The sequence below is a fragment of the Ciona intestinalis genome, chromosome 6 (genome assembly GCF_000224145.3).
Source record: "Ciona intestinalis chromosome 6, KH, whole genome shotgun sequence".
NCBI lineage: Eukaryota > Metazoa > Chordata > Ascidiacea > Phlebobranchia > Cionidae > Ciona > Ciona intestinalis.
In genome coordinates, this window is record NC_020171.2 from 1,900,036 (window position 1) to 1,911,359 (window position 11,324).

Below are 11,324 nucleotides of genomic sequence, written 5' to 3' on the forward strand. Positions count from 1 at the left end.
ACTTCTTCGTCTAAGAACAAACATAGAGACACTATTAATAGGTCAAATTCGTCTTCTAGTCCAGAAAGAAAAAATAGTCCGGAAAAAAGAAGAAGTGTGGAAAATAGGAGAGAAACTTCTGTTAAGAGAGATGAGAGAAATCATAAGAGAAGAAGTGACGAAGTCACGAAAAAAGATGAGATTAAAAGAAGAGAAAAGTCCGTAGAGAGAAAAAAGGATGACGGAAGTCCGCATGAGAAGCGGAGAAGAAGATCAAGAGAGAGATCTTCACGGCGTTATCGCAGTCCAGATGTTGCGCATCCTAGGCGTCATATTAAGGAGGAGCAGCGGGATGACTCTTACAGGGATGCAGGAGCAAATAATCATCATAGGAGGCGAGAGGACCGAGGCCTGAGGGAGGATGATACAAGGATAAAGAGGGAAGAAGATTTTGATCGGAGGCAGGAGGAGTTGAGAAGAAGAAGGCTGCAGGGGGGAAGATGGGACGACGGTGAGCGTTTACATTCATATCTATTAAAGTAGAGAGAAAAGGTCTAAAGGTCCCTAAAATCTCCTTTTTTTGTTTGGAAAGAAGTTAAATTTCTGATCAAGAGTTTAATATTTTCATGGTTTTTTATTTGCTCATTTGGTGATGGGATATAATATATATAATTATATATTATAAATGTAATATTTATTTTCTTGTTTGCAGGAGATGGAAATGATACAAGAAGAAACAGAACAAATTCAGGTGGTTAAATTCTTCATTGTTTGTGTTGAATTTTACTGGTAGATTGTAAATACATTCACCAACTTTTCTTGCATTTTTCTGTTAAACAGTACAACCAATAAGTTAGATATGTATTACAAAACATAACGCCTAAACGATTTTTCCTTTTTTTCAGATTTCAATGATCAAAGAGAGAGAAGGAGAAATGATGATAGGAGAATAGAAGAGAGAAACAAGAGGGATAGAGAAGGGGAAGTGGAAGGAGCATTTAAAAAGGAGGAGGAAAAAGTGGAAAAAGAGAAACCGAATCTTGGACTTTCTGGAGCATTAACTGCAGACACAAACACTTACAGGGGTGTTGTTATCAAGTATAATGAACCAGTGGAAGCAAGGGTCCCAAAGAAAAGGTGGAGGCTTTACCCATTTAAAGGAACCGAAAACTTAAAGGTGAGATTGCTTTTAAGTTTTCTGAGCGTGATTTTTTGTTTTATTCTATAAATGGCTAAGATTTATTACATTTCTAATATGTATAATTTAGAATTGTTTATTTGTTTTGTATTTTTTTGTTTAACTGTTTTCTGCTTTTTATTTTGTTTTATGTAGGTGAGGTACATGGTGTGGCATGGGGCCTGTCACCTGTGATTCAGGCTAGAGTTGGTCCATTGGTACTAACTACTATTATTTGTATCTACTTGTGTTTACTGCTTTGTGACAATATTTGGAAATTTCTGCAGGATATATATAATTTGAAAGAAATGTACTTTTTAAGGTGACTGTACACAGTATCCGGCATGCAAAGTCGTTTGCAAACCCATTACCGAGTTCCGCATGCGGCAGCGAAATCCGGACAAAACAGACATAACGGACGAATTCCGGATACTGAGTACAGCCACCTTTACTGTGTTTTTATAACACCAGGAAACATTTTTATTTACTTCAGTATATCAAAACTAATCCAGCAAACATCCCAAACCTTTGTTCCAGATACTCCATCTCCATAGACAGAGTGCTTATTTATTAGGTAGGTTAAGAAGAATTGCCGATATTCCGATAGATCATCCATCGTGCTCCAAACAACATGCTGTGTTTCAATTCCGGTAAGGATTTTGTATCGAAAATGTAAAAAAATGTGAGTTTTAGCCAGAGATTCTTTTTGGCGCAATGGTTAGCGTACTTGCCGCTGGCCCAAGGGTTTAGGGTTCAAGGCTCAACTCTGCTACTATTGTTAAAGTGTGTGTTCTTAAGCTCTCACTTAGAGCAATTGGACCAGCCCAGTTAACCCTTATGGGCGGTCTAAACAATAAAGGGTGTATGAATAATGAACACACCATGTGTGTCTTGTGTTGTAAAGCTCAACAGTGAGTAGGCTACTGTATAATAAAGTGTAAAAATAGACGAAAACACTCATTGGTCATGTTATACTACAGCATGAGGTGTATAAACACACCATGTGTGTCTGGTGTATAGGAAGACACCCATGTTATAACTTGACTGTGAGCATAAGATGTATAAACACAAGTATACACCCTTATTATTGCTCGACAGTGAGCATGAGGTTCACCACGATTAATACATTACAGACTTGTAGATGTAGAAGTAGATGGGGTTATGAAACGAAGAGTGAAACCGTACATAATAGACCTTGGATCAGCTAATGGAACATATGTAAACAATGAGAGGATTGAAGCACAAAGGTGGTGTAGAATTGTGTTGTTGTTGTTAGGTGATTTAACTAATGTATTTATCTCGGCTTCCTTGCATTTGCGCTGTAGAACCTTACCCATATAGAATATGTTGTGTTCAGTTAATTGGTAATGGGCTGAATTTGACATAACCTCACGTCACTTTTAACAGTTAACAACGCTCTTTAATGGTCGTGGAAATATAATTCTGTAAATATTTTTTGTTTGCTACCAAATGGGACTATAAAAAAATGAAAAAATGTGCAATCTTACATTCTTATCGCATTCTACTTTTGTTTTAAAAGTATTTTATGCATTTTTTTAGATATGTTGAACTAAAAGAACAAGATCTTCTAAAGTTTGGTTTTAGTTCAAGAGAATATATCTTGCTTCATGATAAAGCTGATACAAGTGAACTTGGAAGTGAGGAAGAAGAAGAAGAAGGGGAATGAAGAGAGAGGTAAAAGAAAAAGGCAAAACAAGAGAAGCTCCAAACTGATAAAGGCAAAATGAGAGAGCTCCGAATGCAAAAAAGGGAAATAATGGGCTAGAATGAACGCCACCTTATTGCTAACTGTTAAAGAGCTCTAGAGAAAAACTGGGATTTCTGATTTTATGCACAATGTTTTGAGAATCTGACTATAGTGTTTCCTTTATAGTTTTATTACTTGCATTTGGGGTTACATTTTACAATCAAAGTAATAATGTTTAACACTGGCCGAACGTTTTACCTTTGTAAAGTGATATTGGTTAACATCACGTCTTCTTGCAAACATTGGTCAAAAATGATCATTTTCTCACTTCAATGTATTGTGATATACCCTGGAATTTTTATGTGATTTGCCATTTTTAATGTCTGAGCTATTGTTGCTAGACCGTTTCCAATATTTTGGTACATTACTGCCTTAATAATCATTCGAATTTTTAGGTTAAGGGCATGAGAGAATTTTAGGAAAAAGTTGTGACTATGATTAGGATTTTGAGACATGCATTTCTTCAAAGAGGGTGTTTACACTGCAACAAAGTTAGTAGAACGCTTCGAAATATTGGATTTACTTCAGTGAGGTGTATGAGTGTCTCACCTGTTTTGAATGCTGAACCAATTCCAGTAGAAGCTGTAAAAATCATGGAAAATGCTGCCGCAAGTTTGCCTGAAGTTGTCACCGACGTTGCCACTGTGGTTGTAGACCCTCCTTTTGTTGAGATAGGACTTGCAGCTGGTTGGTGGCCGTGGCATTTTATCCAGAGTGGGCTGGAGTCATTTTACTTAGCCACAGGCTCACCATGGTGGCTTACTATTGTGCTTGGAACTTTAACTTTGCGAGTTGTCACTTTCCCTATTTTTGTTAAACTCGAAAGTTTGCCATGAAGTCGTCGCAAGTTATGCCATTACAGCAGGTATTTTGATCACCGTAATTTTGTATTGAATGCTTAAAAAGGCTATTTTGTGCCTAAATATATCATACACGATTGAAGTTTTAAGCCTTAGTCCAAAAAGGCCTTGCTGTTTAAAGCTTTTATTAATAAATATACATACTTTATCGGGATAATGAACCAATTCTGCCTTAAATCTCCTATCTTACACCTCACACGTAAAAAATAAAAAAAAACGAAAATAATTAACCCCAAAGTAACAAAAATGGTAATTTGTAAGCTGGCACGAGGTGTATGAACACCCGTGTTATAACGACTGTCATTATCAGACCACGCAAGGATAAAGTAAGTTACATTTATATAGAATAAATAAACTTTATATATTCCCAGAAAATGATGACAAAGTTTCAAAAACTGCAAAGATCCAGTGATCCCGTGCAACAAGCACTTGGCCGACAAAAACTGCAAAAGTTTTTCAAAAAACACGGAACTGGACCTGTATCCAGTAAGCTGAACCTATTTTTTATAATTCTTTAATACCTGTTATGCTGTGGACCAGTAGAAACAGTTTTTTTTTTCCATCGGTTATATATTCTCCACTTAGTAATACGCTGTTGATTCCCTTTTCCCGTTTATTCAATAATATGATCTATTAATCAAGGAGATAAATAATAATAATATTATATTGGAAACATGAGAATTGCATGTTGTAACAAATTGAAGTAGAACAACTCCTAAAGCGACACCTAGTGAGGGCAACCAAACTCATTCTCTCGTAATCAATCTAATTACTTCAATGTAAACGACTATAAATTGTTTCCAATGCTCCTTTATGTTAATGTTAACATCTCTTTGCAATAATAATTAAATATGACCTTTGTTATTGTAATCGAAAAGGTAAATGCAAACCATGTAATATTTATTTGTTTTAGTTAACAAAAGCTAAAGAAGAAAAGAACAGAAAAATGTTCCTAACACAACTTTTTTCAGCTTTGGCCAACTCCTTGCCAATGCCAATCATCTTTATGTCCAGCATTACGGCTATCCGGCAAATGTCTGCTGTTCCCGTTCCATCTTTAGAAGCTACAAGCCTCCTGTGGATGGAAAGCTTAGTGGCAGGAGATCCATACAGGGTCCTACCGTTAGTCACTGGAGGAGTTATAGGGATTACTATTCATTCATCCTTTAAGAGTGGCATGATAGCAGGAGTGTCCCCAAGCACTATTCAGTGAGTATTTTTGTGAATGGAAATGTTTTTGTTTGATTTTTATGAGTAATATGTTACTTAGTGGAAAAAACTTGACGGTAAGCACAATGTGTATGAGTACACCATTGGTGTCTGGTGTTAAAGAAGACACCCATGTTATAATTCGACAGTGAGCATGAGGTGTATGAGTACACCATGTGTGTCTGGTGTATAAGAAGACACCCCTGTTATAATTCGACAGTGAGCATGAGGTGTATAAATACACCATGGGTGTCTGGTGTTAAAGAAGACACCCATGTTATAATTCGACAGTGAGCATGAGGTGTGTAAATACACCATGTGTGTCTGCTGTATAAGAAGACACGCATGTTATAACTCGACAGTGAACATGAGGTGTATAAATATACCATGTGTGTCTGGTGTATAAGAAGACACCCATGTTATAACTTGAAATAGGCAGAATGTGTATGAATACACCATGTGTGTAAAGCGTGACACGCCATGGGACCAGGTTTTGGCCTGAGTTGGCCTATTATTCTACATACTTTTGTATTATGCCTAATTATGAACATTTAAACGCCCTATTTTAATTTTAGAAAGATGAAATTCGTGCCTCTTCTACCAATAGTATTGATGCCTCTACTGATGGGCCATCTACCGTGCTCCATTACTCTGTATATTCTAACAAACACCTGCTTCACTTACTTGTCAACCCTACTGCTACAGAATGAAACGGTCAAACAGAAACTTAAATTCCCTGTAAGTGCCCTTCACTAGGTGTCGAAAATTACCGTGGCGTTTAGCAAATTAAATATATTGTATTTATTTGAATTGGCTTTTTTTACATTCATTCATTTAAATCCACAGGTATATTAATTCATACTTTGACTCTTTTATTAGCATATACACATAATATAGATGTCAATTTTATATATTTTTATAGGTCATTGAAACTCCAAAATTGTCACAAACCCAGCAAAAGAAAGGTATTTTCTCCAGCGCGATGACAGAGGCAAAAGAAAAAGCCACGAAAAGAAATGAAGAACGAATAATTAAAAAGGAGAGAAAAGATTTACAAAAACAACGAAAAAAAGAACTGAAAAACCCCCCTCCCATAACATATGCTATTGGTACTGAAGCGTTTAAAAAAGAATTTGTTCCCGATTTTGAAAAAGAATGGCGGCCTCCAAGGCCCAGTATGTTTAATAATTAAACACAAAGCTGCAGATTTTGATTCGAAATCGTGTTGTAAAGATAAACTTCGGTCAAGCAAGTGTGGAAAATATCTTCGTATAATACTGAACAGTACAAATTGAAAACTTTGTTAGTTTTTTGGTAATTTTTAGGTCCATTTTGCCAAAATCAAAAAGCTTAATTTTAGGCATATGATCAGTTTTTCACTAGAATTATAATTATAAAATTGGATGTGTTATAGCTCTGGGCAGCATAAAATTGCCCAAAACGGTTAATCTGCTATGTACTGACACCTTTAAGAAGTTCAAAATTATTCAGTTTTACATTTATTATTATTTGCCTTTGCCCAAAATTCAATACCATTTAAACTCATACTGTGCTAAAATATGTCAAAAATGTGCTAAAAGTTTGGAGCCATTTCAGAAAATTACGCACCTGTTATTTTTAAACCTTTTTCTTTTAGAATCAAATTTCCTACAACATAGGGCGTTACATAGCAGTCTAATGTAGGTGCCTGCTGAGGGAATATTTGGTATAATCTTTGAAGTATGGCGTCTTTATATGGAGATGAAATCAACCAATATCTGGACGCAACTTTTGGATCAGACGTAAAAAGTTTGAAAAATATTGAAAATATTTTTAAAGAGGCAAAGCGGAAAAGTGAAGCCTTGAAACTGCAGGTAAGAATTTAAAACTCTGAATGTTTTTAATGATGTTAAGTAAAAAAGATGTATACACTGTTTAGGTTTGTTTTGCCTATGCAATGAATGAGCAATTGACTTTTATCCAGACAATGGCGCTCCGTCGTCAGCAATTTTTAACTAAACTCAAGCATTCTGTGTTTGATTTTCGATGTTATTTCCAATCTACTTACTATGTCAATTAAATATGACCTTTGTTATTGTTATCGAATTGATAAACCAACCTTTATATTATATATAGTACAGTGGGAAAGACCTGAAACCTTTAGCGCATAATATCCAAATATCCTGATCGGATTTTAAACAATTAACATTGATTAATGTGAGTCGTAAGGATACAGTTTAATAGTTATTGTAATCCAAAGTATAAATAAATATACTTTGTTACATTTGTTTCAGTTAACAAAAGCTAAAGAAGAAAGAACAGAAAAAATTGAATCCGCTATCTCTGCATCAGTTGACGCCCTTGAGCATGCTAAAGCACTTGATGGCGCTACAGAGAGTATTATGACGGAAGTATTGTCACGCTTGGATGATTCGGAAACGGCAGTGGAAAAGTTCCGAGCGGTGAAAGCTAAAATCGATGAAGTGGAACGATACGTGTCGTATTTTAAATGGATCGAAAAAATTGATGAAGCGAGGTAATAATGAATGAATGTAACTTATTTATCCTTGTATGTCGGAATAACGACATCGCTATAACACAGGTGTTCTGTTTTATCCACCTTCTCCCAATTACCAAATATATAAAATTGTGGGTGACTGTTTTTTTGTTTCTTTTGTCTGTGTTTACTTAAATATCACAGTACCCAAGATCAACAACAGCAAAATTTACATTTAAATATTCCTAACCACCTGTATTTTCACAGTGGAGGTGTACAACAGTCAATACTAAGCGACAGCATGCAAGATGCATGTGCTACATTCAGAACATTAGTCAACCATTATACATGCTTCACTGGTAACCAAACTAAATGCAAACACCTGGTCAACTACTTGAAAGATACCATCATGTTCTGGTACAAAATACTGAAGGATAAACTGTCAAAGTAAGTGCATTTTTGTTCCATTTTTTTAAACTGTGCTTATGGTATAAAATAAACATAATACTTGTTGTAATCACTTATAGTTGTCAAAAGGGAGCCTCATTTAATAATGTGGTGAAAAAAAGGTGAATGCAATATATTTTGGATATATTTGTTTGTATAGACATCTAACATCAGGGTAACAGCTGTTTTAAGCTTAAAACTTGGTTGCTAATACAAAAGGCTTCACCCATATAGAATAAATAGCTTAAAACTACATCTAATTCGAGTTGTTTTCTCAGAGATTTAGATGGCATTCTGAAGCAGATAAATTACCCGTTCATCAACAGCCCTGGTCCAAACACACTTCAAAAGGCTCCAAACAACCCAGAAAAGTCAATCCCAAGTCCATACACCAACCTAGACCCTGCAATACACTTAACTGAAGTTATAAAGAACCTGTTGGTTCTAAATTTGCCGTATCCTTTGTTTGGTGTATTTTAAGCCTTTGTATAAACTATTTATTTGTGTTACCGTATACATCATGTACATTGCCAAACATAAGACAATATCATGAATTTTTTAGCTTTTTTGAATTTTTCCATAACTAACTTAAAAGTCCAGAGTTAGGAAGGAGCAGTGAAGCCAGTACATCACATGCAGAAAAACGTAAGTATCTAAGCTTTATTGATATTAAAAATTGGACTTTCAGTTCTCTTTCCAGTGGGTAGCTCTGCCTGCCATGGGACCTGGGATTTAGACCAATGTTGGCCCATTATTCCAACACCCAGATTATAACTGCATGTACCTCACCAGGTGGTAAAGCCCGTCGCTTCCCCCGAAGGTAGGCGACAAGGGCTTGAATGGTAATTGATAGGAGATCTCTCTTTGACAGCTTGGCAAAGGATATTGGGCTGTCATTTTGTACTTATTTTAGCAATCTTATCTCTAACTTTATATCATATCTTCCCTACAGAAGACTTTATAAGATCTCTTTAATATTCCTAGCAACAACATACGTATTTTACATCCCCATTTTTTAAACTTTTTTTATAAAAAATTTAATTATTTTATTATGTGTTAATTTCGTTTCACTACAGAAGAAGATCTACTACTCCCATTTCAACTTTTACTTCGACCCCTCAAGCGAAGATTCATCTTCCACTTCACGGGAACCAAACCAACGAACGTCATTCATAAACCTGAGTGGTATTTAACGCAGGTGATCCTCATGCTCGCTGTCTTGCTAAAAATATCTCTGTTATTTCCTTTATATACCTTATGCTCGCTGTCTAGCTCTCAAGTGCCATTGATTGCCCCAACACCCAGACCTAATAAATCAGATTAAATTTTCAGTCACATATTTACAGGATCCCCTTTGCCTTTGTAGCATTTACTTACTGTGTTGGAATATTAGTTGTTATAGCGACAGGTGTTGCCCGCCGTGCGAGGATAAATAACTCATTATCAGTTTTAACCTAAAGTTTTTCACCAGATATTAAACTGGTTGGAGAACCATGCCGGGTTCTTAGAGCATACGATTCAACCAATACTTGATGATAATGGACTTGCACATAGAGATGCTGTGGTCAGTAAGTTTAGGTGTACTGTTAAGGGTTCCTGGGGTTATAGATGCCAAACCTGAGGTGGGAGGGTGGCCAGAACTTGAAGGACTTCATTTTCTGTTAATTTCCTTCAGTGCGATTTTAAATATTTGGCCTTTGCTATCATTTCAAAAAGATAAATAAAATTATTAAGCTATGTATTATATAGGTAAACATAGAACAAAAAGTTAGATTTATTTCATATAAACGAGTGGCCAACTATCCCCGCATATATGTATTTTTTTATCCCATATTAAACTCATGTTTTTTTAATTACTTTTGTAACATTATACAGGTTATGTTCGCACAAGGTCTCTTACAACTTGTGTGGGCCAAGTTATCAGTGGATATCGAAGAGATTATCTACACCGATGAACTGTATTCTCATGTAGTGGATGAGGTGAATAAATAACCAGTGAATGAATGAAACTTATTTATCCTTGCCTGATGGGGTAGCCATAGTTGTTTAAAATGGTTGTTCGATTTTATGCTCGTTTTGGTGTTAAAGAAGACACTTTTGTTATAACTTGACAGTGAGCATGAGATGCATGAATACACCATACGTGTCTTGTGTATAAGAAGACACCCATGTTATAACTCGACAGTGAGCATGAAGTGTATGAATACACCATGCGTGTCTTGTGTATAAGAAGACACCCATGTTATAACTCAACAGTGAGCATGAGTTGTTAAATACACCATGTGTGTCTGGTGTATAAGAAGACACCCATGTTATAACTCTACAGTGAGCATGAGGTGTATGAATACACCATGCGCGTCTTGTGTATAAGAAGACACCCATGTTATAACTCTACAGTGAGCATGAGGTGTATGTATACAACATGTGTATATGGTGTATAAGAATAAGTATAAACACGGTTAACACATTCCAGGTTTTATTATTTGACCGTGAATTACGAGCAGTGCATGACATACCCACTGCTGTATTGAACACCTCAAGTCCACTTACCGTACTTACACAGACGCATTGTATACAGAAGTGGCTCAACATTGAAAGAACATGTAAGTGAACCTTTCATAATTATTTATACATCTTTTCGCATAAGTGAACCACCTTCTTAATTGCTTTTTTTCTTCTTTTTTTTTCAGTTGCAGTCTATTAAACTCTCCATTTTATGCCCAATAAACTAAATCTGTTCAACCTACAAACTTTTCAAAAGAGTTGTTTTCTTTTAAATTGATGCAAGGTGTAATTAAATTATGACGAAAAACACGACCCGTACTATAATATATTCATAATATAAATATTGTATATATAACCAGAAATGCTAAATAATAAGACTGTGCTCAGTTATATTACATAGTAACATAGGTAATAGTTGGAGGAAAATTGTGTGGGAAAACACAACCAGTTTTAATAATATAAATATTCTATATAAAATATAGAATTTTGCATATTTAATATAGAGTAAACTGAGTTATACAATATATGTAGTTGAGAGTAAAGATATAATATAGATAGTACTTGGTCCTTATACGGCTCTATATCCAAATGAACATACAAATTTCACATGGAATATAGGATTATCAAAACGAATTTAGATGTAATTGTAAGAAAAGTAAGGATAGGACCTGTACCATGATATATGAGATATTACTTGATGCTATACACCAGGTGCTGCTGAAAGACTTGACACTTTACTTGCATCTGATGAAGCGTGGACATCTAAGTTTAGTGAAATAACCGAAGATATTGATGAACAAAGAACCCCTCAGTGCGCGGAAACATTTGTTATTATGTTACAAACAATGACCGATCGGTAAGTAAATTATGTTTGTATGAATTAAATTATTGTACAGTGGTGTG

The 11,324-nt window shown here is 35.3% G+C and overlaps 2 protein-coding genes across 2 annotated transcripts in view; both read left to right on the forward strand.

Moving 5' to 3' along the window:
- The first annotated feature begins 2,863 nt into the window (after positions 1–2,863).
- The window catches only part of LOC100181370 (RAD50-interacting protein 1-like), a 10,431-nt gene continuing 1,970 nt past the window's right edge, over positions 2,864–11,324 (forward strand). The window contains exons 1-14 of the mRNA XM_009860551.3: positions 2,864–3,789; positions 4,156–4,270; positions 4,756–4,993; positions 5,569–5,731; positions 5,916–6,846; positions 7,267–7,508; positions 7,737–7,916; positions 8,195–8,371; positions 8,512–8,561; positions 8,993–9,114; positions 9,388–9,480; positions 9,792–9,896; positions 10,390–10,519; positions 11,133–11,278. Coding sequence (XP_009858853.2) covers positions 6,715–6,846; positions 7,267–7,508; positions 7,737–7,916; positions 8,195–8,371; positions 8,512–8,561; positions 8,993–9,114; positions 9,388–9,480; positions 9,792–9,896; positions 10,390–10,519; positions 11,133–11,278 — 1,377 coding nt within the window. The 5' untranslated portion in view covers positions 2,864–3,789; positions 4,156–4,270; positions 4,756–4,993; positions 5,569–5,731; positions 5,916–6,714. The remainder of the gene's footprint in view (positions 3,790–4,155; positions 4,271–4,755; positions 4,994–5,568; positions 5,732–5,915; positions 6,847–7,266; positions 7,509–7,736; positions 7,917–8,194; positions 8,372–8,511; positions 8,562–8,992; positions 9,115–9,387; positions 9,481–9,791; positions 9,897–10,389; positions 10,520–11,132; positions 11,279–11,324) is intronic.
- Positions 3,518–6,185, forward strand: LOC104265324 (mitochondrial inner membrane protein OXA1L-like). Its single transcript, XM_009860586.1, has 5 exons — positions 3,518–3,691; positions 4,156–4,270; positions 4,756–4,993; positions 5,569–5,731; positions 5,916–6,185. The coding sequence occupies exons 1-5, from the start codon at positions 3,518–3,520 to the stop codon at positions 6,183–6,185; spliced, it is 960 nt and encodes a 319-aa protein (XP_009858888.1).

Coding starts and splice junctions, on each gene's coding strand:
- LOC104265324 (XM_009860586.1), top strand. CDS start 3,518: ATGGAAAATGCTGCCGCAAGTTTGCCTGAAGTTGTCACCGACGTTGCC. Junction 3,692..4,155: donor CACCATGGTGGCTTACTATT/GTGCTTGGAACT, acceptor ATATATTCCCAG/AAAATGATGACAAAGTTTCA. Junction 5,732..5,915: donor AACAGAAACTTAAATTCCCT/GTAAGTGCCCTT, acceptor ATATTTTTATAG/GTCATTGAAACTCCAAAATT.